Genomic DNA, 25,927 nt, shown 5'->3' on the forward strand with positions numbered 1-25,927 from the left:
CATACCTGGAAGTGGCCGCGAAATTGAATAGAAGACTTTAGAAAGATTTCGATCGAAGGGTGACTTTGATGAGGTATCAGTGTCCTGGCCGACCACACGCGTGCAACTGTTCGAATCCAAAGTCTCGATCTCACGTAAGTTGACAATGAAAATGATGTGTGAACTCCTGCGGTCCGATGGAGTGTCTCTGGTTACTGTGGGGTCTCCAGTCGGTGTACTTTATATCCAGAGATTCTCGGTCGAAGAAGCCGCGGATGCAGGCAGTTGTGCAGTGTGAGTGTGTAGAATGCCCGTCTTTCACAAATTTTTTTATTGCCCTGCCCGGCGCGTATCCTTTCCCTTCCCCTCGGTTGTTGCCTAGGTCGCGGCTCGGTCGGCTGCGCGACGCTGCTGCGGCAGATGGCGAATGCGATTATTGCTCAGTGCCGCTGCCTTCAATGGACGAATGCTTCGGTGTAGATGCGCCTGGTTGACAACGAGCGCAAGCGCGTGTGTTGTACCTTTTCCGAACTCGTTTCCAGTGGGAGGGCCAATAACTAGACGCCTGCGGGTCTTTACGGGAGGCTTCGGAAATCTCGCTCAACACGTCGAATTCGACCTTGCGAGTTGATAGGTTGTCGTGTGCCACACCGTGCTCTTCTGGAGTCCGAGGTTCGACGGCCAGGGCTTGAAGAGCGAACGCAAGCACCTGATCGATAGCAGTCCAGTGGAGGCGCAATTCACCGTCGGCCTGAAAATCCGCCTGCACATCTTCATTCGGGATACACAATAACTATGGAACAATGGTGGCATCATCCTTTCGAAGGTGGAGGGAAACCAAAGCCTCCCCCTGTGCAGATGTAGTCGTATCGAACGCCACTGTCCTTCATGTATAAGAATATCTGAGTGACCATGGCGGCGACGAGGCGAGTTGGCATAAAATCCAAAGGTGTCGCCTTCCTGTTCAATGACATCCCGAGCCAGATCCATCGGTGTATACCCGCCACCCCACCAATTCAGGGATCGTCACTTTGTGCGGCGCTTCGAACTCCACTGCATACACAGGTATTGCCGTTCATCCGCCACAAGGTGCACGCAGAACTGGCCGGCGCACCGATCGTGTCGTCGCGCGGTTCCACCCCTCTTCTGTCTCTGCGCGGCTCCTCGTCCCCTTCCTCAACCTCATCCAAGCCTCGTGTTCGCCGGTCGTGACAGTGTCCGCGCGTCCTCAAGAATCATTTGCTCCAGGCTGTTCTCCAGCGAGGTTTCCGACGGTTTGTGCGATCGTAGAAGGTGACTCGGCCTTAGATGCCAAACTCACGTTGAAGGCGTCCATCGTCTCGCAAAGCCTCAATGACCCTTTCGACAAAGTTGTCTACCGTGTCTCGGCCAATATTCCGAAGAGACGCTCTAAATAAAGCGGTCTGTTCTGGATATCTGTAACGACATCATCGATTTGGGTATCAGAAGGGAATAAGGGGCGAGAGGCAAAGGCAGCGGTGCGGTCGAACTCCCCCCAGAATTCCTAATAGTTGGGGGAAGTCAAGCCACAGGACGATGTGCTTGGCGTAGATGATCCCTGAGTCGCGAGGGCTGCGAGGGTCGCGAAGGTCACATCTGCCTCAGCTGGGATGCAGTAGCTTAGGACAGAGAATGGTGGCAACGACCAAGGAGGCACAAAACTGTGTTTGGTTGCACTCGCCGTTCTGCCGCTTCTTGTGCTAGTCTCTCTTCCTCTTCGCGGCGCTCTGCCGCTTCTCGCAGCCTTTGTTGTTCTTCGATTTGACGTCGCTGTTCGGTTATCGTTAACCTCCATCCCTGTTTGAAATGAACACTCAGTAGATAATCGAGTATAATTAACTCAACAACGTTGGGGGGTGTTTGGCGGGCGCGGGGAACAGAGTGCTGGAGAGAATGCGTGTCTGGTTTGTTTACCAGCTTACTCACCATTCCATTATTGCCTCAGGAATCAATGCGCGTCAGTTTCAGACCCATTCGTCGGTATTTCCCGTCTATTGTCAATACACCGCGAGGGTGCTTTCATGTTGTACTTCCTACCGCTAAATATTCGACAAATAATTCGTTTCATGATTTCCTTTGGGATTGTGAGGTGCGGCCTACATTTTGTCAGTGGATGACCATTAAAAGGGGACAGACCGGAGACGCCTATGTACCAGTTGTTCTCGTGATAGAGGCCATAGGTAGTTAGAATTGCAATACATGATTTGGCCGTTTTGTTGGAGTCGTAGTATCATAAAGAGATCGATCATCGGTGTTCTGGGCGCTGGAGGACACACTCGCCCATATTTCTCGCCAGCTTGCGCAGAGTGGACGTCAGTTTATCGTCCGTCAATCGGCTATATTCGCAAAAATTGTCCCTCCTTGTCGGTACCGTGCAGCAAAGGTTCAGTATTAACTCTGGCAGTACAGAAATCGTCCTATAGGAGCGGTCAGCGATGTTTCTGGCTTCTCAAGCAAACCACAACCGCTCTCCCACTCGACATCGATGTCGAGGAAACCATATCATCATTTCGTTCCGCCGGCTCATCAGATCACTCGTCTTCAACGGCCATATCCAAAGCATCTGGGTGAATGCCGTGATCGTCTCCCAGGGCAGAGCGCACAATGATGGGGCAAACAATCAGCCCGTCCTTCTCCAACATGCTTTTTTTAAAAAAGAAAAAAAGAAAAAAAAGAAAAAAAAATGACAAGTCTGGGTATTGGGACCGTGATTGAGGTGGACACACGGAAAGGGAGACGCAACCTATCACGCGTGATCGTTAGGAGAAACACTGTTCTGCATCTATTGTTTAATTACTCACCCGCTTCTCCAGGAGGTTGTGGCGTTATTTCAGTAGAGGAACGTGAGATCAAGGTTCGGGCCGTGGGATTGAATATCCAAGACTTTTTGGAGACTTTTCGGCAGTATACCTGGAGACCCAGTGGAACAGACGTGCGCCAGCATGGTCACTCGTATAGAAGCTGCCTGCATGAACCAGTTTAAGGTCGGGGTTCGAGCTCGTGTGTCGATGGTAGAGGAGGGAATTGGGACCTATGCACGGAGCGAAGTCAGCGTCCGCCCGCTTCCTGACAGCGTCAGCTTTACTGAGGCCGCCCATGCCGGCCTGCACGACTCGAAGACAACACAACGCCAGGCGTAATGTATCATCCTTTGGATGTAGAAAATATCAGGTTCTTATCATTAGGTGCTTCCAGATAAACTCAGTAAATTAGTAACATGCAAATAAATCCTGCAATTTATGGATAACAAATTTTTAGGTAAAGTCACCGTAGAATCATCTTTGCAGTTTGCAAACCTCGGATTTCCTTTTCCAACTGCTGCCGAATCCTTTGCTGTCTCGGTTCCTCGCCAGCAATCTCTTTCAATTGTTCCACGGAAAGCTCACTCACAAGAGTGGGTGAGAATAATTTCATAGGTGTGTCAGGGCCGCTTATCAGATGATACCCTGCTGCTTGCATACATATATTGTCCACAAAGCGCTTTCGGGCGACTTTGTAGTACGATTGAAGAATATCGTGGAGGGCTTGAATAGTGTGCTCGAAATTGCTCAAATGTCGCTGGTAGTGCAGGTCTTCCACACGTACCACCCTCCCATGAGAACAGTCGTCGAATGCCTTTCCCTCTATTGCCGAAGCTGCGCGTCTTTGGCGACTGAGAAGAATTAGATCTGATAGGAGAGGGCGGAAGCGACAATAACCTACCATTTATCGAGTGTATCGTTCAAATAATGGTTCAGAGTCGTCGGCGTTCCCGTACGCTCCACAAAAAGCAAGAAGTCAACCTTGGCGATCCCTTTCTGGTACGTTTCCAGCAGCCTGTCCATCAGAAATAATTGAACATTGTGACACAATCGAGCATCAGGGCAAGCTCGGTTCAATGCGCGGGCGATAAACTCGTGAACCATGATTATTATGTCGCTTATATATCCCTTGGCGAGCGCCACCCATTTTGTTGACTGGCTTTTCATCATCGTCGACAGAAGGGTACCGTTGAAGGTCCCGATTTCGAACCCCCGCGAGGCCCTATACAGCTCCTCTATCCATGAGTGAATACCCCCGCGGAGAGGGAAGCTTACTGAGATAGGCTCATCGACAATACCCTCCAGGTCTCCCACAGTGTCGACCTTTCTCGTTAGGAGATCTCCGTCAAAAGACGTCTGGTCTTCTTCCGAGGCGCCTAATCCGAAATGATGCTGATGTCCCCATTGTGCAACGTCATTAGAAAAGATGTCATTTCTGTTCACCACCCTTGTAGCCAACCTTAAGATCTCATCATCTTCAAATGCATCATCTGCGCCGTAGTTCGAATTCAGCGCGTGCGACACGATGGTTTGGAATGATGACATGACATCGACGAGGTAACTCCGTTGTTGTTCAGGTGTTGTGCGCTCCACCCCAAGGATGTGTAGTTTGTCTTGGCAGTCTTTCAGCTTCTTCCCAATCTCCAATCTTACCTAGAGGGAAATCAGCAGGGGTCCACACAATAGAAGAGACAGCGGGGAAGGCGAGGCTACCAATGGAAAGGCGTTGCGTGCATTTGTCGTCACGGTCTCCTGCAGACGAGCCCGCAATGTTCGAATGCCTAGTTTGTCTGACCCCACTGTACACCATGGATGCTGCCTCAGGGTGTCTCCCTCTAAGACACTCCGGGATTTGTCCTTTTCCTGGAGATCGCGTTGGCCTGGATTTCGCACAAGGATCCATCCCAATTTCATCGGCATAGTTCTACCCTCCAGGATATCAATGACCTTAGACTCGGCGCCTTTGTCGACTAGATCCGGTTTGGTGATGACTCCAATCGTTCTCTCGCCATGGGGATCCTGCTCGCGAGCCATTTCAATGATTTCCTGCGTAGCGATGTCAACATTTGCAGGCACAACAGTGAGCATGATAGAGCGAGGGTTTTTCATGTAAGATTCCACCATCTCCCGGACCATTTCCTTGTCCTCTTTTGTCGTTAGCCCGGGTGTCGTGTTTCGAAAAATACCCGGAACATCGATAACACTTAGGTGATCTTCATCGGGACCGGAGATCTGCAATCTCAAGACGCTGTCCGAGAACGTCGGTAGACCAACACCTTCGGTTGTAGAGAGCCCCAGTAGGGCATGGACCTTATATTTAGCACCGCGGGTGAGTTTATGGTTGCCCCATGTGAAGACAAATCAGCTTACATCCGCCATTAACTCAGAAAGGAAATTTGGTGTAAGATTATGTATATCTTCCGCGACCCATTCTCTCAATTGTGCTGCTCGCTCCTCACGCTCATTCAGTCCTGGAATGATGGATGCTGTAATCCTCCTTTCGCCATCATTGGTCCGGCGGAAGATGATCTGCGTGGCGTGCCTCGTACAAAGGCCACTGTCCCGTGGAAATGTAAATGATGTAAGCCCCTCTAGTACGGAGCTCTTCCCGCTGGATTGATCTCCAATAACAACGAGCTGAGGAAGGTCGATGTACTCTCCGACATTGCAGGCGAAGAGCTTGTCGATCTTGTCTAACAGTGAGGAATCTGCAAGAGCTTCGCTTGTCTTCCTGGCGTGCTTGGTCATGATGTAACCGGTTGTTGCATCCCGGGATGTGCGGACAGATTCATGGACGTTCAGAATAATATATTGTGATGAAAATCCAGAATTCTGGCCATCACTCCGAGTAGGACATCGAGTCTGGGAATGGTATTTGTCGCACTGTATTCTTAATACCATTCAGCAAAATGCACCTGCCAACAAAATGCTGGACGGCATATTCACCCGCACGCGAATGGCAACACAACTCTCCTTGCATGAGCCGCCGTGCTGAAGCTAACAAGATGGCATGTATGAATGTGGATGAAACGGTAACATTTTGTGGAATTTGGTGTAGTGACCCGGGTAAAGCCACGTACCGTTTAAGGCATAACTATGCCATATTATGCATTCCATACGGGAAAACCACTATGAGAGGCTGTGGCGAAGAATGTCCAGAACTACTGTAACCAACAGCTCTCTTGTGGTGCGGTTTACTCGTCGCCAAGAACACCTACAAACTTCGAGCCAATCATGTCCGATATATCGAAAGTGAAGTAGAGTAGTCTTACTGGTTCCGACTGTGCTCCGAAATAGACTTAACTCTTCAACCCTCTACAACGCGCATTAGCCATATGGTAGCCCATCCAGGTATGTCATTTGCAGGGGCAGTTTTTGGTGCCTCCGCCCCATCATTGATGCTTCTCAGCATGTGGAACCCTTAGTTGGGTTGCTATTAGGTGATTCACTCTGTTATCCTGGTGATCATGGATCTGACATGCCCCATTCTACCAAGTGCCGCCCAAAGCCATACCCTAGGATGGTGGTTACTATGCACCTGCTCCGTCATACCCAACTCAGGTTGTATAATTATGCATCGAGGCTCCAGTCATTGTTCGACGAAATTTGACCATGGGGATGATCATTGGTCTTGTGACCAGGCATGGTATTACGGCCCTGGGGTATACTACGGGACTACCATGTTGGTTTGTAAGCTTTCTCACCCCATTTTCTTTTTGATATTAGCATAGTCTGCGAGGCAGGTGCATCGCTGGATCGCAGGAAATGCTAATACGCCCATTAGATGTCCGGTAACAATATATGTGTTGCTTCGGTTTCTGTTGTGATCGCAAATGGGACGTGAAACGGACGGTTATTACATTTGACACGGAACTTTATCTCTCCTAATCGCAGCGTTTCTGTAGCCGCCCGGCTTATTCACAGGGAGCCTCGTGCTTGACCCGCTGGTGATGAATAGATCTACTCCGTACGATCCAGCGGATTATTCCCAGACTGAACAACAACTCCCCAGACATATGGCAGAACTTCCAACAAATTTATCTGTTTAATTATCTAATCTGTTAGTTTCAATCCTCTCTTCTAGGCCAAACAAATCAATATTGCAGATGCCCTCTCCGTGGCTTCCAGCTTGATCGCGCTTGCAACTCTTACCTTTGAATTGAGCAAATCGCTCTATACTCTAATCAAGGACTTTAAAAAACACGCAACAAACAGTTCGTGAGCTGTGGTATAGACTGGAATCTTTGGTCCTCGGCACCTTAATCTCGGCAGTAATGGACAATGAAGCCGAGCTGGCCAGCTTGAAGTTACCTCTTCTGCGATGTGGAAAAATATGAGCGAGTTCAGGGATATTATTCGAAAATGTGTGGCCCATTCTAACGGTCAACGCACAAGCTTTCGTGACTGGGCTAAATTACGGTACATGGGTGGGACTATTTATGACCTGAAAACAACGCTTACTGGTTATAAAGCAACTATCTCTATCGCTCTCGGGGGCGCCACATTGTAAGATATATGAGCCCTACAGTGACTATGAACCAATGACTCTGACTCAATATACTCAGTCGTCAAGCCACTGTTGCCAGCGCTGTCATCGACCAGTATTAGACCATGATCGAGGAAGCAACATCTGATCTACAAGAGCATCTACAAGACTTTGAGGAAAGGTTGCAATCGGTTGATCAGCACGGGGGTCCTGTTCAAGAGTCTGATACTTTTAACTTACGAGACACAAGGGAGGAGAAGGACAGCACTGAGCAATGCCTGACAATATGTACACATGTTGCGCAAGTCATTGCACACCTCCAGAAACAGCTTCCGCAACTCCATTTTAAGGGTGGAAATCCATCTATACAGTTTGGTTCTAGCAATGATGATATATCCGGTCAATCCCAGGACCTGACCAACGCTTTGCTCACTGACTTTAGCACAAGAGTCTCATCAAACTCGGCGGCACTCCAGGGCCGTCTGATGGAGCTGACAAATCGACTGAGACAAATGTCGGAACAGGGCATAGTGTCCAAGGATCCCACGAACCTGAATCTCATTAAGGAGGAGAGGGAAAGTATTACCCGATGTCTTACAGTAATGTCTGTTCAGAGGCCTCCGAATTGGCACACAGAGCCCACACAAATATCTTTGAGAACGTGACAGCATTAGACGAGTCACATCAGCTCGTGGTATATACCATTGGAGATCTAATTTCCGCCAAGCATATCATCACTGGCTCGAAATCGGCGCAGTGGTTGGGCCAAATGTCAGACACTTCGCTACGGCAATTGTCTCGGGACTTCCGTGGACAGGTCGGGATAGGGGAAGAGCCACCCACGCGGGCGGAGAAAAATGAATTCAATACCCGGTACGGGTCTGGTCAGCTGCTCGGGGAAGACTCTCCAAGGCGCCGAACATCTCCCAGCGACAAACGTTAAGTACATGTGGTCAACGTGCATCCTACTTCTCCCTATGGGTCATTTCTTGCAGCTCTGCCAGACTGTCATCAACCGAAGAAGATTGTTTCATCCTATCCACCAGATCACGGACATCCTGATCTGCACCGCTTTTGAATGTCTGAATCACCATCACCAGGGCGTTTCTGTATCTTTCTGTTGCCTTTTCAGCATGTCGCAGAGCTTCTTTTCTTCGTCGGTCTTTAGAGGGCTCGAATACACAAGCTCGCCCAGAATGAACACATGTTTCGCAGGATGGAGGACCAGTGCACTATAATTAGTTAGTCTCATCAATGTGAGTTCACTTCACGAATCCAACCTTAATATGTTTTCTCCGGCAATTTGTGCACGCGAGTGATCTGCGCTTGGATGGAGCGTGGACGGGAGAGTGGGAGTGGCCTACTTTCCCAAGGGAGACTTTAGGGAGCAGCTGTCGGTGTGGATATTCTGATGTCTCTTTGTTCATGGTGAATATTGGTTGGCTTTGATGGATTGAACTGCCCAGTAAATATGATTGGCCGATACTGGCGCTTCTCTTCCGGTATGTGATGATAGGAAGCTGGCGGAGGACGCATGGCCTTGAAGAGACAATGCTGGACCAATTGCACAGTGGTGTCTACTATATACGTAGCGAAGCATGTTTGCTTCCAGAGAAACATTGGGGCTAAGCCTGTTCGACCCGACTCCGCCAAGATCGTCAAACAAAGAACAGCCTATCAGCCTCCCTCAACCAGCGTCGGTGTTACCTTGCTAAACTCGACGGATCATCTTCGGCAGAAAGGGGCTAGCTAATAAGCCAATTTTTCTGTCCCCTGGTAGAGTTCGGCGTTCCAGGCGCGATATTGCGATTTAGTGAAAAGATACTGTTATGCGTGCCAGTAAGGATAACCGAAGAGTGGAGGGAACAGTAAGCACCGAATGGCACACTATGTAACTCGCCGTGAAGTATAAAAAAGAAGCTTAAAGGGGTATTGTGTTATCCATGGCCATGAGAAATACGGGGCTAAGACATCAACCACACGGCACTATCGTTACTATTGACAACGAGGTCAGATCTGTCCAGTCTCACGGAGAACTTGATGGCGCGCCCGCGTCCAGGTACTGTTGCTTACGTAAGTCATTATGGGCGTTGAACGCATCGTAAGAAATATAATCCGGCTCTTCAACGGCTGGAGCAGGCGTAGTTCCCAGAAGTGCAGTGGGTGGTGTCGTACAAACCACAGCCATTCCGGTGCAGGTGCTCTCAGGGGCTGCACGTTGGCGGACCTCGCGGCATAACCAAGCCGGCCTGGAATAAGATAATTCCGAGAAGTATCCCTTTCGAGACCAGTCTTTCTGCTACTAGTCAAGATGGTACAGATAGGAGGTGGTCTTTGTCTTTGATTTTTTTTTTCTCACCACCATTGAAGGTGTTCAGAGAGTTATACGAGTCCTGTGGCTGCTGTTCGGCATGTCTCAGTTGGGCCACCGAAGACGCCCAATATAACCTTGTTGCCTAATTCGGCTGCTTACAAATGGGGATGTCATTTCTTGCGGTCGGTCCACTCACACGTCGCTCTAACTATCGCCGAGTATACCGAAACAGACCCAGCCAATTTCAATCCGGAACCCTACGAACCTTCGTCCGTGACTAGTACGTCGCTACATCGCAGGGGTCCCTGGGTGCCAGTAGACCACAGTCCTACCAGTCGCGATCGGGAAGAATCCCGCTACTGGTTCAGGATGAGCAAGCAAGAATGTTGTGCCAGTGCTCAAGTTGGAATGAAAGCACTCCGATTCATGCCTACTTTCTATAAGGACCCAAAATTGCTGTTGTGGTCCATCCCTATAACAACGTGCGCTCGTTCACCACGTCATTGTTTGGTGACTGATATTTGAATCATCAATCTGCCCGAGGAGGGTCTTTTCGTTTAATTATATGGAGAATGTCCAACCTATATGCAGCCAATTATCCCTCCCCATCCGATGAAACTGGGACAGAAATGTCTACCTTTCTCCCAATCACATCAAGAGGTCTGATATCTGTCTTGCCGCACCCATTCTACCAGCCATGTTTCACACCTGGTACCGCCCGTGCGGATCTCAGGCAGCACCTCCCGTGCACTTCTGACGTTCCATCCCCAGGCTCTCGGGAATACACCGTGGTAGGCATGCACAGCAACCAGGAGCCATAAAGTCTCATATTTTGACGGTCCCAGCGCTTCGATCAGCCTGCCCCTATGGCAATGATGTCGGCCGAAAGCCCCAATCCTGTGGTTTCACAGCCGGTGAGATGCTTTCCTCCTGCGCGTCAGCTGGTAGACCAGGCGTACCAACTCGGTGCATGCTGATCTCTGTAGGTAGTTGACGGAACCCATGCCTGCGCGAACTCGTTCATCCCGATGGATAAGACCAATGCGGACCAGAGAAAGCCAGAGCCTTGGTGTCAGGATAACGGAGTCCGACGGTCGAATCGTGCCGTAGCTATGACAGGGAACGGCCAAGTCGAGCACGCAACGTTGAAGCTCAATCTAGACCTGCCATGCCCACTCAGCGAATTTGCCAACGGCACGCTGCACATCCCGGTTAGAGACATGTGCGCCTGGGTCGACCGCCCGGTCGAGACACGCCACCAGGAGGCTCTACAACGGCATGGCAAGATTCCACGTCCGATGAACTCATTCATGCTGTACCGGCTGGCGTACAGTGATCGAGCGAAGTACTGGCTCGCCCACGATGATCATCAGGCCATCTCCATCCTCACCGGACGGAGCTGGAAGATGGAACCCCCTACATCCGTAAGCAGTATAAGACGCTCGCGGTGATGGAGAAACAAAAGCATGCTGAAGCGCACCCGGAATATCGGTTCTCGCCGTCAAACAAGAAGAAACGATCGCGAACTGCAAGACCCAGTTCTCAGAAATTGGTGTTGCGTTCGGAGGCGTTCCCCTAAGTCAGCCGAAGTTCTCAGCCTCATGCTTGGTCTAATTTGTTGAACAATGACCGCGTCAGTGGACCCTCCACAGAACCATTCCTTGCAGAAGAGGAAACTCTCCTCGAAAGCATTCCATTGAATCCAGATAGTTTTGGACCATTGCAAAGTGCCACCTCGGTGTGGTGGCAGGGGACAACCTACTCTCAGATGGCCTCTGCTGAGCAAGACTCCACGGGCACTCAGCCTTGTTTTCCTGTCGTCACGGGCCAGCCGGGGATACCGGACTCTGCTCGCTTCGTTCCCCGATCTGGATCCCCTGGACTCGAAGCTGTCAACTGTCAATCTGCTTTACTGCCACTGTCTGTTTCAAACGAGACTTGTAAGGTTGACGAAGAATTGCTTATGGAAGGGACGCAGCGGGTTGCGACTGTAGGCCAGTAAGTAACACATCTGGTTCTTGCGGCATATTTATCACATTATTGGGTATCCGTGTCGATCGCCTTGAATGCGAGGGCCCCATGCATATTATTTATTTTTGGTTATCTCGAATAGTGCGTGTATAGGCCAGTTTTTGTATATTGGGCAATGACTTCCTGGGTAGGAGGAGGAAAGGAGACCATGTCCGCGCCTAAGACAATAGCGCCTCATTTTCTGCGGATGACCGGTTCAGAGCGACCATTCGGGAAGGCATAGCCCAGGGGTCGTAAGAGCAACAGATCCCCGCACAACAGCCCTAGTTCCCGGAAAATGGTTATGTGCCCCTGGGAGCCAACATGGTACTCTTGAGAGCAACGCCGCTCCCCTGATGCCCGCCGTTCGTCACAGAAACAGCAAATTTACTTCCTGCCATTTGACCATATGAAGATTATCTGGGATGCTACCTAGCAGGCTGTACCACAGGATGACTGGACAGGAACAAGATCTGCACTTCAATAAGTCGAGATGGGTGTGTAATGGCAGGCGCCAGCGATCTTCATGCGGCATTCTACCATACCCTGTCGCTGCTGCGTATTTTGTGTCTGCCATTAAGCCAAGGCTATATGAAGTAGATGACAGGCCACTCATTGCGAACACAGAAAAACCCAATCCAGGTTTTCTGGTGGCGTGTGCTAGTCTTCTTACGGGTCATACCTTTTCTTTGCATCTGTGCACAGGCCGACCAAGCCGATTGTTTACTCATGGACGAGCAGCACCCACCGCCTCCGCTGGAGTACAAATATTCCGAGGGACTGAGAAACAAATTGGGGATCAGCGAGCGGCTTAGTGGACTTGCGATTGCAAGAGAAGGCTCCGTATCGGCTGCAGCCCCATTCCGTCAGCACCAAGAGGATACCAATGCTACCGAGCCTGTCGAGGACCACCGAAAGACGTTGGAGGCACGTACTAAGGTAGATTCATATATTATTACATTTAGAATGCAGTGTAACTGCCACCATCTGCTGAGCGAGCATTAGCTGATAGAAGGATAGCAGCGCAGGGTGAAACGAGCTTGTGAGAGATGTCGTCGTAATAAAATCAAAGTGCGCAAATCATAAGACACTGAGAAGAATATGATGAGAGTTTAGTGGGTGATGTTTCTGACTAACGGGATTGGCTCCTAGTGTTCTCATACCTCGCCCTGCGAAGCGTGCCGAAAAGCCAGGAGTGCGTGCGTTCCTCAGTCGGAACGGCCGAGGGCGAACCGTCATACTATGATCTGTACTGAAACACGAACAGAGAAGTCGCCAATCCACAGGGCTTATGCAGACCAGCCTTCTAGTGACATCTTAAGAACGTATGAGGCTCACGCCAGCGCATCCATGGAGGAACACCGATGGAGCGTGTCCGATATGGGCCGCGCTTCAGATGTCGCCATCCCAAGAGACAGTGGTGCTGAACGTGGCTCACCCATTACGTGCCCTGCAGACGTTACTGCTCGTGGGGAAAGGTATGAGGTTATCGATGATGGGAACAGCACTCTCCCATCCGAAACTGGCGTAAATGCAGGCTGGGGACCCCCGCTTAGCGCAATCGCACTCCCGAACTCGTATATGGCTGCAGACAACTCGACAGGGGATCCTACGGCAGATGCATGGTACTAGATGCTGTGGACTACGGAGCCATACTCGTGGGAGACGTTGCCCGCATCTTTCTGGGGTTGGACCTGGTCTCAAGCCGACAATCTGACCGCGTCCGGGACCGACGGTTCTTTACATCCGTCTATTCCTGCACCGCAGGCGGCAGGGTGGCCCTTTGGAAGCGAGGCTGAACAGCCGCAGTATCCGACTAGAAGCGGGGTCATGCCCTTCTGGGGAGACGACTCCCAAGGGCTGTACCATCTTAGTCCCTCCTTTGATCCACCGGAGTCTATTGCCTCGTCCGTCGCAGCCGGGTTGTCTTCTATACCAGAGACTGGGCCACCAAGTTTCCCAAATTTGTATCGTGTGCAGCAGGCCGAAGATGTCAGCTTGTCAATCCCAACTGTTATCCCATTGCAATCGCCTTCTTGGGATCCATTGGCGCCTGTTTCCGCAGCATTGCCCATGACAGACTTTTACCGCCGCAGCATGCATCAGGAACCATCTGCGCCCGTCCCTGTGCGGAGCATCGACTCACTAGTACCCCCATGGCTACAGACTACGATGGATCACCATGAAATTAAATCCAGCTCGTTCGATGATGTGGGTGCCAATAGCCAGGACTCATCGTGGAATGTCAAGGTGCCGGAAGACCAGGTTGAGCATCGCCATTCGACCTAGGCGTATGACTTTGAGAATGCTCACAAGAAACAGGAACTGTTTGTGTAGTAGAAACGCGGGACTTTGCTTAGGTGAAATATGTGAATAATATAATATTATGATATCTTAGTGCTTTTCTGTACTACCATCTACATACCGTGCCCAGGATCTTACTGTACTGTCTGCTACTGTTTCAAGTCAGCGAATAGAACAGCAGTGAATGACTCGCAGAAGTTTGATTGATACTTACCTGCTGTAAATGAAAATCACCCCTTGGAATATCCAGGATGTGAAACCCATGCAGAAGGACATACTGTACTTGTACTCGCAAAATCACAAAGACGTTCGAATCTCTACACTATACCTCCGCAGTTATATGCTGCAGGTGCCAGATCCGAAACAATCCCAAATAAGCCTCTACGACGCACTGGTAGTATTAAGAAGTTAAAGCAATATTGGTTCTCAGGCGGAAGATATGACAGATACCCGGAGAATCGCCCTTACTAAATCCAAGATGTAGCTTGATCCACGAGAGAAGACGGAGTTCGAGTTTCATGTCAAAGCCCGCAAAATATAATGGTTTACATCGACAAGCTTTATGAACGATGTGGGCTCATTCCCCGCCATTTCGAGAGAGGTTCCCGAGACACTCTTGTTAATCAGTCTCACTGCACCGCAATTTATTGCATGTCTCAGAAATCATAGGGATATACCTGTTTGGCACTCACATTCGCTTTATTTTGCATCTCACGCTAAAGCAGCTAGCAGACAAGATATAAATCCTCTGTGTCCGGACTGTGATCACTATCATCTATCCATCCACCAAACCTTTCTGGCTGTAGCAAACATGGCCAACACACGTTCAGGAAAGGATACTTCAAAACCCACTGGTGTCGACAAAAACACCAACGCTCGAAAGACCCGTGAAAGAGATGAAATGGCCGCCCAGAGAAGGAAAATTGAAGACAAGCGGAGACAGCGCCAGCAGGAGCTCGAGTCACTCCGGAAGGACTTGCTAGCGGCGGAGAGCCAATTGAAAGGCTCGCAGCTTACCGAGGATGAGAGGGCCGAGCTGCAGAACAAGCACAATAATTTTCAACAAGTCATCCAATCTACGGAAGCGGATATCAAGAAAGATGACGAAGATTTGATGGATATTGATACGAAGGAGCATGCTGCCACAGGTTCCAACGGTCAGGCCCCTGAGAATAACGCGCCATCGACACAACCACAACCTGTGCCGCAGAACACATTGTCCCCGACTGGGGATGAGACGTCGGTGAAGCAGGAAGCAGTGGATGCTTCCAATGGGCAGGGGCAGGGACAACATAGAAAAGCAGCACTTCCTGATCCTGATACCGCAAAAGCGTCCGTCGAGGAACCAGATTTGGTCGGAAGTTCGAATCCGAACGAAGATAACGATGGTGAATTACTAGTCCGATTAGATACATTATCAAAAGATGGCCATTCGAACGGTGTAGCAGATGCGTGGTTCATGATGCTCGCAGCCGAGAAGCTGATTGTTCGATACGGGCCAAAGCAAGCGTGCAAGTATGTCATCCAATCCGGCAAAGGACACAATCTCGATGGTCTTCCGCAAGTATCCGATCCAGAGTCGCGGCTTTGCTCCATCATGGAGAAAGACAAACGGGGAAAAAACCGCCGTCGCTATGGCCCCGAGAATATCGAAGGGATTGTTGGTGTAGCCATTCTGGAGAGGCCTCTTAATACGAAAAGCTCTAAGGCGCCAACGACCTATGTGAAGCTCAAGTGGACTAATATCAAAGAGGAAGACAAACATTTATGCCGTGATGGTACCAATTGGATTACACGAACAGATCTCGTCGAAATAACCAATGAGGAACTGGCTACGTCAAAAATCACGGAGGCGTGGGAGAAACAGGAGGCACGTTACAATAACTGGGAGAAAGGGTTACCTATTGGAACTCCAAGTCGCTCGCCCACGCCGTGTCCACTGGACGTCTGGCAAAGAGCAAAGCGGGAAAGGAGCTGTCCCGTAAGAGGACAATCTAGGGACACGATGAAGCGAGAGGCGACAGCCAGCCCCGCTCCGGATATCATGAATGCGGGGTCTAGTGATAGTTCAGAATCGCAATCCGGAAATCCTGTTCACCCCATTCCTGAAGGGGCAACTGGTGCCGCAATCGACTCAACTACGCCATCCGATAAGCCTGCGTCACAAATAACCTTTAGCCGGAAGGAATATGTGGAAAGGATGACCAACAGCATGGCTTTGGATAAGACAGATATGCAAGCATACGTGAAAGCACTAGCCTTGATTGAAGCCGAATATGCGGTTTATAAGGGTCATTTGCTGGCAAACGGAGGTGTGGAGGTGTACTAAGTGGATGGCATTGACCGGGTTAACATCGCTGGCGATGTGCCCTCTGAGATTGACCGGACGGTCTGTTTGGTATTAGGCTTTCTGTTTGGAAGATTGACGGCTGAGGAGGAATGAGAGGAAGACTGATGTGTTTGTTCTTCTGCTTAAGATGATAGCTTGTTGGATCGTGAGCAATATGAAAATGAGACGTTTACAGTACTGCAGTGGAAAGATAGCCTAGTCATACTAGATACTGCGGCATGAGCTTTTTCTGGAGCGTGCTTAGCAATTGTACCGGTAATCAGGCACTTTGAGAATTGTTCTGCTCAACATCTTGCTCGATGGAAATGAAATCCCATGTGTAAGCATCGGTCCGTGTTCGAAGGCTTATGGCTGCTAGGAAGTTGAGAAACCGAGAAGGTGTAGGGCCCGTGGCAAGCAGATCTCTTAATCCTGCTTCACTAATCTGGATCTCGCGGAAGAATTCACTCGACACGAGCATCCTGCGTGCTCAGCCGGTTAGACTCGTGCCTTTGTACCCTTCTTTAAATGTCTAAACCTGGACACATAACCGAACGGACTTGAAGGAGCCTTCAGCCAATGTTACTTTAGCTGATTCAACATTTCGTACTTGTTTGCTAAGCAGTAGAGTATCTGAAGAATTGCGTACTGTACAGTAGAAAGGTCTATCCCTTGCCTACACATATCTGATTCGAGTTCGAGCGGTGCTTCTACACCGTATAGCTGCATACGTAGCGGTCGGACACAATTCCAGTTTCAGAAAATTCAACCTTTGTCAGCATGTAGAGCTAGGGCAGGATGAAAAGATGATCTCCCATAAGCCACCATGGTAAAAAGGCCATCAAAATCTAAACCTGTCGGACAGAAGCAGAAGCTCGCTAAATCCCCATTTAAATTTCCTACAGATCATCTTCGGCAATCGGCACACCCCAGATTTCTGATGCCTGGGCATCGGTTTGGAAGCGGGGATAAGACCCAGCGTTTTTCGGACTTAACCGCATGGTTTCACGGGCAAATAAGCGGGTGTCTGTCATTAACTTGACCGCCTCACCATCAGCAACTACAAGAGGAGGGGCGCGGAGGCCAACCATCAATAATGAGGTTATATCGCACCTACCGTACCGGTGGCCAAAGGCGACGCCGTGAAAATGCTTATAAGCCGACATCTCCCATCTGCCAGATCCAACTTCCGCTCCCCCAGAGACAATGCCTCCGGCCCTCTCATACCTGTATGAAAAGGCCACCCAAATCCAGTTCATTGACTGTACGGGATATGGGTTGCTGCCTTGCTGGGCGTCTGGCTGATCGCGCGGTTGGCGTACCAGCTTGGTCGGTGTACTGTCCAACGCCCAATCGCGGTTTCCCTTGGGCGGTGCATCAGCCATGAGTTGCCGTGGCCCGCTCAGACCATTGACATATCCACCGCATTCGAGGTCGTTTTAGTCGGGGTGCTCCTGGGCGCCAACATTGTCCTCCTACTCGTGTCCGCCCGTGGCTGGGCCCACGTCCAGCAACGTGCGGCGAAGCTCGCCGTCCTGAACCTATTGCCGCTCGGTACGGGCCTGACCTTTGGCCTCCCAGCCCATCTGCTCGGGATCAGCCACTCTGCCGTTACGTGGTCGCATCGCTGGTTTTGGCGGTGATGGTCGCCCATTCCCTGCTTCATGGAGCCATTGCCATCGCCAGAGCGGATAACCCGATCGCCTCGCTGAGGCATGATTGGGTTCCTTTACTGGTTAGTCCACCACGCTGCCCCTCGATGATGATGATGATGATGATGATGATGATGATGATGATGATGATGATTATCATTGTGATCTGAGAGCATACCACTAACCCGGGCTAGGCAGCTGCTGCCGTTCTTGTCATAATCCCCGTGACGTTGCATGCGGTCGTCCGACGGCACTGTCAGGTCGCCATGAATATCCACTACCTTCTGGCGGTCACGGCAATGGTGGCCCTGGCGTATCATACGTGGGACCAAAGGTCAGAATCCCGCTGGCAAGTGGTTGGCGCTGGGGTCCTATGGATCGTGCTGAGTGCCGTTGCCGTTTTTCATGCAGTCTTCGTCCAACAACGCTGGAGTGCTGGACGGCCCACCGTAAGCATACGTGCCTTTGATGAGCTGCTTCGCCTGGACATTACAGTGTGTCCCCCATTGGCACATCCGGCCGGGGCAGTACTTTCACCTCTGGTTGCCTTGGGCGGGGTTTCGCTCGTGCTTCCAACTCCAGCCTTTCTATGTCGCCTACTGGGATGACCCGCCCGAATCGCGCATCCTGTACGTTCTGACCCGACCGCAAGCCTCCAGCCTCAGTGTACGACTCTACCTCCGCGAATGGCAACACCAGCGTCGACAGCCTGCACTGTTGCTGGGGCCATGCGGCCGATCGATCGACTTCTCTCTATTCGGGACGATTGTGTTCATTGTAGAGGACATTCAGTATTTTGCGAATGCTATATCCGCATGCTTGTTCAGGTTAGCGAGCAACGGCGGGCCATGGTACGCAAGTTGAAGATCGTGTGGCAGATGCAAGACTTTGGTATGACCGTCTCTCCATGCACGTTCCGAATCCGCAGAGATCCTAACGTATCCTAGATCACCAAGGCTGGCTGGGCGATTGGATGCAGGAGCTTCTGGATCACGACCACGGCGAATTTAAGGTATGTGACAAACACTCTGCGTGCCATTAATAGTGCTGCCCTGACTCCGATAGATTCTTGAATTTCGTCTGTATTACCTTACAAAACCTTACAAAGGGGCCATCCGTTTACGGTACCCCGGTGAGGGGTTCGGAGAACGAATCAAACTGTGTCAAGGGCCACTGATGGCCAGAGAAATCGTCCAAGGCCACCTGAGCAAGCGCCGTGGGAAGCTAGCTGTCGATGGTAGGTTTAATTTCCACCCGATCAATTCACCCATTAACCTACAACCAATGCGACGGGGGGAATTATGGCAGGCAGTGTCGGACATGCACCCCAAGACTAATGATTGTCTACCATAGTGTGCGCCCGCCAGTCGATTCGCCAACATGTCCGTGATGTTGTCCAGTCTCGGACGGGGCCGGACATCAGACTCTTTGACTTCGACCTCGAGCCGCGTCATACCTGGGAGGCCCCTTGTCGCGACAATGACGCCGCCACTAATCTTGCGCAAAGTGTCCATCGAAAATGAGTTGTCTCGCGCATTATTGAAGGTAATCCTCAGATGCAGTGAGTCCCAGCCTGCCTTGTAAGACGAGACACTTGCCTTTACGCGCAACCAATCCCATGTGTGGCAGTGGCATCCATCGGTACGTCCCAGCTTCTCTCTCCGGCCTGATGTCTGGACGTTCAACCGGTACAACCACGGGCCTTCTGATCTCTCGTCCGTCTGTTGGTTGGTATATAGTTCAATCAGCTGTGAAGTTCAGCCATGCTACTCCATAAGGACTTTCAAACGGGCACATCTGGTCCGCCGCCGCATAGATTCCCTGCGCTGGATTACACTACGGGGTCCTGCAAATGCTGACCATGGCAAGTCGAAAAGCCACGACTACCACAGCGCTCACATCGTAACTGCTTGACACTGCTTTGTACTGGTACGCTGTTGCGTGTAACGTTGCACGAGCTATCTTCCGCGTGTGATAAGAAGCTTGGAAGCATGCGATGGCGAATGCGCAAGGGCACCCAACCGGAACCGTGTCCTACCGCTGTCGATGTATATTACATGCTAAATCAGCTGGAACCTGCCGGGCATATACTATCTACTTCCCTGCTTTGAATTGCCCCGAATATTCCATGCATCCACTGATATTGTCACAACCGCCAAAACCATCCGTTAGTTGAAGGTTCGGTCCGGGTCCGACAACTCTGCCGTCAGAGCAGCCCCTCTCAACTTAGAGTCCATCGCTTGGTGACTGTGCCTTCGATAGTCGAGCAGGATCAGAAGTTTGTGGTCTGTTGAACGTATGCGGTGATGTCGACTAGTATCAGCGTTATCCTATCGGCAGGTAGCCGACCTGGAACTTCACGTTGAGGAGCAGTGGAAGATAACCATGGCTCCTCTGCTTACGGTAATTTTCCAGCTGGTCTTTCATTCCCTTCATGTTGCCCAGCTCTTTTCCCCGGGGGATCGGCATGGTTTATACAACATTACACCATTCTTAGTCCGCATTCAAACCCAGGGCAACGACAGATGAGAAAGAAATCTGAAGTCCCTTCAAGGCGAACTATTCCAATGTGACAGCTTCAAAATGATGTAAGGCATACGCGCGCTACAGGTAAAGCTTCAGTAGCAAGTTAATGGCCTTCTTACGCACAAATACAAACCTTCCACACAAGTACTATAATTTCTACAACAGCGTATGCTTTAGCACCGTGAAATCCCCAAAGCTACAGCTGCTCATCCGGAGGCTTTTTACAGGAAGAGAATCCGGGAGAGACACCTTTCATGGAAGAGTCATCATCTCATCCGCAGACCACATCCCGAAGAAGAGATGAAGATATACCTGATATGGAAATGACCAACTTGCAGCGCAGCGACGAGTCATTGTCCTGCAAATACGAGACCGTGGCTTGTGACTGTTATTTGTGTTCTTCATAATGAGGATGCTGATTCCTGATCTGTAATGGGCCCGGTACATATCTCCGCTTACGCACCCCGAGTATATCTTTGGTACATGTGCTTCTGCCGTGCTGTCATACCCCGTCAATTGGTTGCCATCTCGCTATTCTTCCTTCCACGCGTGGAGTGCACCCTCGCCAACCTCAGACGGTTTTGTAATGAAATCTGGGAAGTAATCCGTCCATACATTCTAGCCTGCGGTAATTTGAGGGCTCATTATTTTCCTGCTCTAAGGTATCTCTTTCATTTCCCTAGACGAAATCACCCGTCTTCTGGCCATCCGACAATTCGACGCCAGGAATCAAGCCCCGATTGTGCTGGGTTGCGGGCAGGCAGAATAGCCCGACTATACCTAGTTTGACCAGTGAGTGGTCTGTCACTGTTGAGTGTGCCACAAGGGTTGGCGGGGTTACACTCAGGCCCTGGTCTGCCCATGCCTAGAACCATGGTCTCAAAGTTACCTTCAACTTCGGGTTTGCATTGGGTGGATCGTTTCGAGCAGGGCTGGCGCGTGGTGTCACCTCCATTAGAAGTCAACGAGACAACCTGCCCTTATAAAGTGCCATGTGCGTCGTAAGCGGGGCCTTTCGCCTTCGTGGTATGCACACATCTCACAGAAATCTCGTTCCTCCTATCATCACCTGTACATACCCTCTGACAACAATGAATGCTCACCCGCCACGACTGAAAGGTCTCCGGAAAGTACTAGCATTCGGCTGAGAAGAAGTCCCCTTCCGGAACCCAGTTGAATGCCTCGCACTACACTGAATCAGCTCCGCCAGACGGCAGGAAGGCGAACTTCCAGGCCGTCTCGGGTAAGGGCATTTCAACCCATGAAAACGACGCAAGCGACAGAGATGCAATGTCGGAGGTTGACAGCGTGGTCACAAACGAGCTTCCTGAGCATCCCAATAACGTGGCTATTACGTCTACGAAGACTCTCACAATGTTGATCTGCGAGTATGTCCCGCTCTGTGATGTCCCAAACCCGGCCGCCATTCACCCTCAAACTGTGCTGATCTGTATCTTCAAGTCTCGAAAGCAGAGTCCGGTAAGCTTATATCCATTGCGCTACTAAGCGACATTCTACGGGATTTTAAGCTAACGAAGAACTATAGAAAGCTGGAGGAACAAGTAAAGGATCAAAATCAAGAAAATAACCGCCTGCACAGGAGAGTGAGCAGCATCTATGAGAGTGTCCCGCGCTCTCACACCAAATCTCGTCGTTCAGCTCGGTACAAGGATAGGGAGTCGGAATGAATGTCGGCGGGCGAAGGAAAAGGGAACGGAACGTTTCTCATGCCAGGCTGGGAGGGGACCAATGGCACAAGGTCTGAGTTACATCGCCTAGAGCCACTGTCTTTCACCAAGCGTGTCCGGCCGGAATTGAGATCTGAGTCTAGAGTATATAACTATCTTCAATCAAGAGCGAATGTTTGTGCTGGCTGTAGTAGAGCGAGGGTAACCTGATCTGTCGTTCCCAAGATGAAGGAATACGTTGTATCAACGGACTTTCACCCCATAGCTGCATTTGGTCGTCGGTAGCGCCAATGGTTGAACGAATCAGCCGCATAGTTGATCATGACTCCAGCGGTTCGGTGAAGTGGGTATCCATCATGTCCGCGAGACAAAGACGCGGGGACGTGTCCAACGTGTCGCGCCCTCCCCTGCTGGTACCATCCCCAGCGTTTGAGCCCATCGAAGCTCCACTGTGAGTTCAGATAATGTGTCGAAGGTGATCGGCACATCCTCGTGTGACGTCGGAGGAAGATCACGTCTGTCGCTGCCTCGCGACGCCCACGTTCGATGGCCAGGTCACCATGGCGACGACGTCGTAGGCATTTATATTTCCAAGCCTATATTCTGACTTTATGCCAACGAGTGCATTGCGAGTGTTTTCTTTGTCTTCCCCGATCGCACTAAGCGTCTCAGTAGTTAAGGAGGTGGACTTCCACTGGGGATAGCTGACTCAGCAGGCGATCGGTCTGGAGGTATCGTACTTGGCGCAGGCAAACAGCCAGACAGACGTATGGCCAATTGGCCATGACGCCAAGTTACGTGACCACGCGTTTTCACACAGCCACACACTATGCTTTCCCGTATTTTCCCAAACTAATTGCACATGGTCACATTATATACATTGTTACGAAAGGAAAGCCGTCCAACTGCCTGCTGGAGGCCCTAACATATCTATCATGAGAAAAAGAAAAGAACCCTCCTTCCAATGCGTATCGAATGTACCCAGTGGCTCCAGCATGTAAATCAGGTTACGCCGTGCCCGTTGGTGCCGGCACACGATACTCCAGGCTTTACACCATGTCCGGTGGCCGACATACTGGCTCGGGGCATTTGATAGACGCCTCGGGTACACAGTCCACAAGCCGGTTTGTGCTCCGACCACGAGCGTGCGTGGTCTCCTGCGGTGGCATACCGTCCGGGTGGTAGTGATAGCGCAGTCGATCCAGGGCGCTCCGGAAGTCATCCAAGATGATGGTGTCGCTCAGGCACTTGAAAACAAACGCTAACTACAGCAGGGTCAGCATAATGGCCTTTCGTCATTGGCGGCTGTTTACCTTCCAGAACGGTTCCATGCCCGGGGGGTAACCTAGGCGATTCTCGACCCGGATCGCACACATGTCCACAATCGCAAATACAACCGAGATCACCATGAACAAGAGCATGACGCCGAACCGTGGGCTGATGCGAATCAGCTGCATCAGCGAACACCCATAACCCCGCTGGATGGTGTACAGGAGAAAGTAGGTGGTGAAGATCCACCAAGGGTCCCTAGATCTGGATCAGCAATGTGGGGTGTGGGGGAGATTTGCGCTCGGACACCGCACCGGAAAAGCGGCTCGAGTGGCCGGGTGGTGGTGTATAAGGCCTGGCCCCGATTGAAAAAGGCAAAATTGGCATAGATCTCGACGACCCAGTACGGCTGGGCCGCCAGCAGGGTGATCAGATACAGTCGCGTGCCCCAGGGTGGGAAAAAGCCGCGAATCTTCATCCATGCGATCACGTTGTGGAGGGAATGCGAAATTGTGAGCCCCACGGCCGTGACCGAGAGAAACCAGCCATACGCAGGCGCATGGACAAAGATGAACGTTCCATGCCCGAGGGCCAGGGCGAGCTAAGCGTCCACATCAGCAGGGGATAGTGCCCCATTCGCCGCAACCAGGCAGCACAACTTACCTCTGCCACGATGAGTCTGTGCAGGAGCACCCCTTTTCTCATGTTGGCCGCGGTGATGGCAATCATGACAATAAGGGAGCCCACCAGGAATCCTTGTCCCCACGCCTCCACGACAAGGATGTCCGGGTCAGTAGGACGCTGGCCAGCACTTGGCATCATATCATCGCTCCCCATTCGACTGTGTCGACGTGGTATGAAAACGCCCCTCCATGAGTGATGGGGTATCTTTATATTATCGGGTGAGATTGGGTAATGTTCGCCGCTCGGCATGGTCAACTGCCGTGGGCGACGGAGAGTAGGAGGGAGGTCGTTCGACTATGACTGTGACCGGCCAAAGATCTACAGGAGGCCAGCCAGAGCCTCTTGCTGTTCTGAAGGGGTTCTCAGGAGTAATGGTAACCTTCGGAGGTCCAGCCGCGCCTCAACCGTGGGATTCTTTGCCACTCCGGATGAATGGTCGAATACCGCAACCTGTAGAGTACCATCCGGCCTTAACGATTCAGGGAATGAACCGAGACTGTAGGATTCCGGAAGATCCATTCTTACCCTGTATACGTCTGGCTGCAGGAGCCAAGGCCGACGGAGGAATAGACTTTCCGTCTATTTACTTTAGCGTCATACGAGATAAAGAAAGGGAGGAAGGGCACAGCGACCACGGAGATGGCCCCATTGAAGGAAATGAAATGCCACTTGTACAAACCGGGTTTCCTTATCTGACGGCCCAAAAACGTTTAGTAAGTGACATCCTCCGGTCAAGGATCAAATAACGAACGGTATAAGCCGAAGAAGTACTTCCCGACATCCGCACGGTTCACATCAAGGGTCCGTAATCCGCAAGATTGCCAGGACGGTTACAAGTCCAAATATTTAGGCCATGGTGGTGCTATCGTTTCACAGGCTTCAGCTGAATACATATATCGGGTGCAGGTGTGTACTCCCACGATCGCTAAGCTGCACCTTGACCATTTCCATTTTGCCATCCCCAGTCTTTTCAAACATATGTAGCTCTACCATTCCAACCCACATCCTGCACCTACTGATGCATAAGAATACGCTAACGGGCGTTGTGCCTCCAGCTGAGATGAAAGGTTTATCCCATCACACAACGATGATCTGGGAGAACTGACATACTTAGCTGCAGTCTCGAGGGCACCGTCCAAAAAAACGAAAACTTACCCTCGTTCGTGTGTGACCAGAGCAAGATTCTACCAAGCCCTTGAGAAGGCGCAACATGAATCTCAGAGCAGAGGCTCGAGCAGGGGCTGTGGTCACAGAACCATGCAGGGTCGATGTGGGTTCTGCCGCAGACACTTCAAGAACTCTACAACTTACGACAGCTATGTCGACTTCAATCCAACGCCCTGGCCCGAGCTAGACAATTGGTCAAGAGTGAGCGGAATATACCTCTGAAAGAGCCAATGGAAAATATAGAGGCAGCCAAATGTGACCGGTGTGGAACAAAGGCACCAGAAATGGTCCTTGCTCTATGTTTCCATCGCTTATGTCGGGATTGTGATGGAGCTGGAATACCAGGCGCTTCCGACGATATGTTTCAAACCTGCAAGATCTGCTCTCTCTATGGTTTCCAGCAGCCCCGGAGGACTTGATGTATTAGCTACTGCTGCTGAGGCCGCTGCGTTGATCAGAAGTGACATTGCCCTGCGGAAAGCGATGCTTACGAGCGTGAAAGCAAACAAGAAGGGGTGAATGGGGGAAGATCAATAACGGAGGATCATTAAGGTACTATGTTGTAGAAAGTACAGAATTGTGTTCTTGTAGTCCAGAATTCGATGCTGCCCTCCATTGCATATGCTTTGATTTCTTTCAACCATAATAAGGGTCATTCAGGGGATTGCCATAGGTAACAATACTGAGATCTACATTG

General features: G+C 50.8%; 14 protein-coding genes across 14 annotated transcripts; 8 read left to right on the forward strand and 6 right to left on the reverse strand.

Annotated features, from left to right (window-relative positions):
* Positions 1-412: 412 nt before the first annotated feature.
* AKAW2_50149A (uncharacterized protein) lies at positions 413-1,165 on the reverse strand (the record flags this gene model as incomplete). Its single annotated transcript, XM_041689935.1, has 2 exons — positions 413-742; positions 1,094-1,165. 2 exons carry the CDS (start codon positions 1,163-1,165, stop codon positions 413-415), a joined length of 402 nt encoding a protein of 133 aa, XP_041543570.1.
* A 2,099-nt stretch (positions 1,166-3,264) lies between these two features.
* AKAW2_50150A (uncharacterized protein) lies at positions 3,265-5,549 on the reverse strand (the record flags this gene model as incomplete). Its single annotated transcript, XM_041689936.1, has 4 exons — positions 3,265-3,652; positions 3,703-4,454; positions 4,515-5,111; positions 5,172-5,549. 4 exons carry the CDS (start codon positions 5,547-5,549, stop codon positions 3,265-3,267), a joined length of 2,115 nt encoding a protein of 704 aa, XP_041543571.1.
* A 1,863-nt stretch (positions 5,550-7,412) lies between these two features.
* AKAW2_50151S (uncharacterized protein) lies at positions 7,413-8,230 on the forward strand (the record flags this gene model as incomplete). The annotated part of the gene is made up of 2 exons (XM_041689937.1): positions 7,413-7,866; positions 7,902-8,230. The coding sequence occupies 2 exons, from the start codon at positions 7,413-7,415 to the stop codon at positions 8,228-8,230; spliced, it is 783 nt and encodes a 260-aa protein (XP_041543572.1).
* Positions 8,231-8,252: 22 nt separating this feature from the next.
* AKAW2_50152A (Zn(II)2Cys6 transcription factor domain-containing protein) lies at positions 8,253-8,714 on the reverse strand (the record flags this gene model as incomplete). Its single annotated transcript, XM_041689938.1, has 2 exons — positions 8,253-8,519; positions 8,568-8,714. 2 exons carry the CDS (start codon positions 8,712-8,714, stop codon positions 8,253-8,255), a joined length of 414 nt encoding a protein of 137 aa, XP_041543573.1.
* Positions 8,715-10,467: 1,753 nt separating this feature from the next.
* On the forward strand, positions 10,468-11,052 carry AKAW2_50153S (uncharacterized protein; the record flags this gene model as incomplete). Its single annotated transcript, XM_041689939.1, has 2 exons — positions 10,468-10,515; positions 10,588-11,052. The coding sequence occupies 2 exons, from the start codon at positions 10,468-10,470 to the stop codon at positions 11,050-11,052; spliced, it is 513 nt and encodes a 170-aa protein (XP_041543574.1).
* Positions 11,053-12,853: 1,801 nt separating this feature from the next.
* On the forward strand, positions 12,854-13,243 carry AKAW2_50154S (uncharacterized protein; the record flags this gene model as incomplete). The annotated part of the gene is made up of 1 exon (XM_041689940.1): positions 12,854-13,243. The coding sequence occupies one exon, from the start codon at positions 12,854-12,856 to the stop codon at positions 13,241-13,243; it is 390 nt and encodes a 129-aa protein (XP_041543575.1).
* AKAW2_50155S (uncharacterized protein) lies at positions 13,244-13,900 on the forward strand (the record flags this gene model as incomplete). The annotated part of the gene is made up of 1 exon (XM_041689941.1): positions 13,244-13,900. The coding sequence occupies one exon, from the start codon at positions 13,244-13,246 to the stop codon at positions 13,898-13,900; it is 657 nt and encodes a 218-aa protein (XP_041543576.1).
* Positions 13,901-14,726: 826 nt separating this feature from the next.
* On the forward strand, positions 14,727-16,244 carry AKAW2_50156S (uncharacterized protein; the record flags this gene model as incomplete). Its single annotated transcript, XM_041689942.1, has 1 exon — positions 14,727-16,244. One exon carries the CDS (start codon positions 14,727-14,729, stop codon positions 16,242-16,244), a length of 1,518 nt encoding a protein of 505 aa, XP_041543577.1.
* Positions 16,245-16,524: 280 nt separating this feature from the next.
* Positions 16,525-16,725, reverse strand: AKAW2_50157A (uncharacterized protein; the record flags this gene model as incomplete). The annotated part of the gene is made up of 1 exon (XM_041689943.1): positions 16,525-16,725. The coding sequence occupies one exon, from the start codon at positions 16,723-16,725 to the stop codon at positions 16,525-16,527; it is 201 nt and encodes a 66-aa protein (XP_041543578.1).
* Positions 16,726-17,143: 418 nt separating this feature from the next.
* On the reverse strand, positions 17,144-17,629 carry AKAW2_50158A (uncharacterized protein; the record flags this gene model as incomplete). The annotated part of the gene is made up of 1 exon (XM_041689944.1): positions 17,144-17,629. One exon carries the CDS (start codon positions 17,627-17,629, stop codon positions 17,144-17,146), a length of 486 nt encoding a protein of 161 aa, XP_041543579.1.
* Positions 17,630-17,886: 257 nt separating this feature from the next.
* On the forward strand, positions 17,887-18,365 carry AKAW2_50159S (uncharacterized protein; the record flags this gene model as incomplete). The annotated part of the gene is made up of 3 exons (XM_041689946.1): positions 17,887-17,979; positions 18,091-18,230; positions 18,308-18,365. 3 exons carry the CDS (start codon positions 17,887-17,889, stop codon positions 18,363-18,365), a joined length of 291 nt encoding a protein of 96 aa, XP_041543580.1.
* Positions 18,366-18,582: 217 nt separating this feature from the next.
* Positions 18,583-19,419, forward strand: AKAW2_50160S (uncharacterized protein; the record flags this gene model as incomplete). The annotated part of the gene is made up of 4 exons (XM_041689947.1): positions 18,583-18,787; positions 18,844-18,908; positions 18,962-19,133; positions 19,250-19,419. The coding sequence occupies 4 exons, from the start codon at positions 18,583-18,585 to the stop codon at positions 19,417-19,419; spliced, it is 612 nt and encodes a 203-aa protein (XP_041543581.1).
* Positions 19,420-21,712: 2,293 nt separating this feature from the next.
* Positions 21,713-22,110, forward strand: AKAW2_50161S (uncharacterized protein; the record flags this gene model as incomplete). Its single annotated transcript, XM_041689948.1, has 3 exons — positions 21,713-21,810; positions 21,884-21,901; positions 21,969-22,110. The coding sequence occupies 3 exons, from the start codon at positions 21,713-21,715 to the stop codon at positions 22,108-22,110; spliced, it is 258 nt and encodes an 85-aa protein (XP_041543582.1).
* Positions 22,111-23,159: 1,049 nt separating this feature from the next.
* On the reverse strand, positions 23,160-24,201 carry AKAW2_50162A (uncharacterized protein; the record flags this gene model as incomplete). The annotated part of the gene is made up of 4 exons (XM_041689949.1): positions 23,160-23,375; positions 23,424-23,637; positions 23,694-23,980; positions 24,043-24,201. The coding sequence occupies 4 exons, from the start codon at positions 24,199-24,201 to the stop codon at positions 23,160-23,162; spliced, it is 876 nt and encodes a 291-aa protein (XP_041543583.1).
* Positions 24,202-25,927: the final 1,726 nt, after the last annotated feature.

Source organism: Aspergillus luchuensis, chromosome 5 (genome assembly GCF_016861625.1).
Source record: "Aspergillus luchuensis IFO 4308 DNA, chromosome 5, nearly complete sequence".
Taxonomy (NCBI): Eukaryota; Fungi; Ascomycota; class Eurotiomycetes; order Eurotiales; family Aspergillaceae; genus Aspergillus; species Aspergillus luchuensis.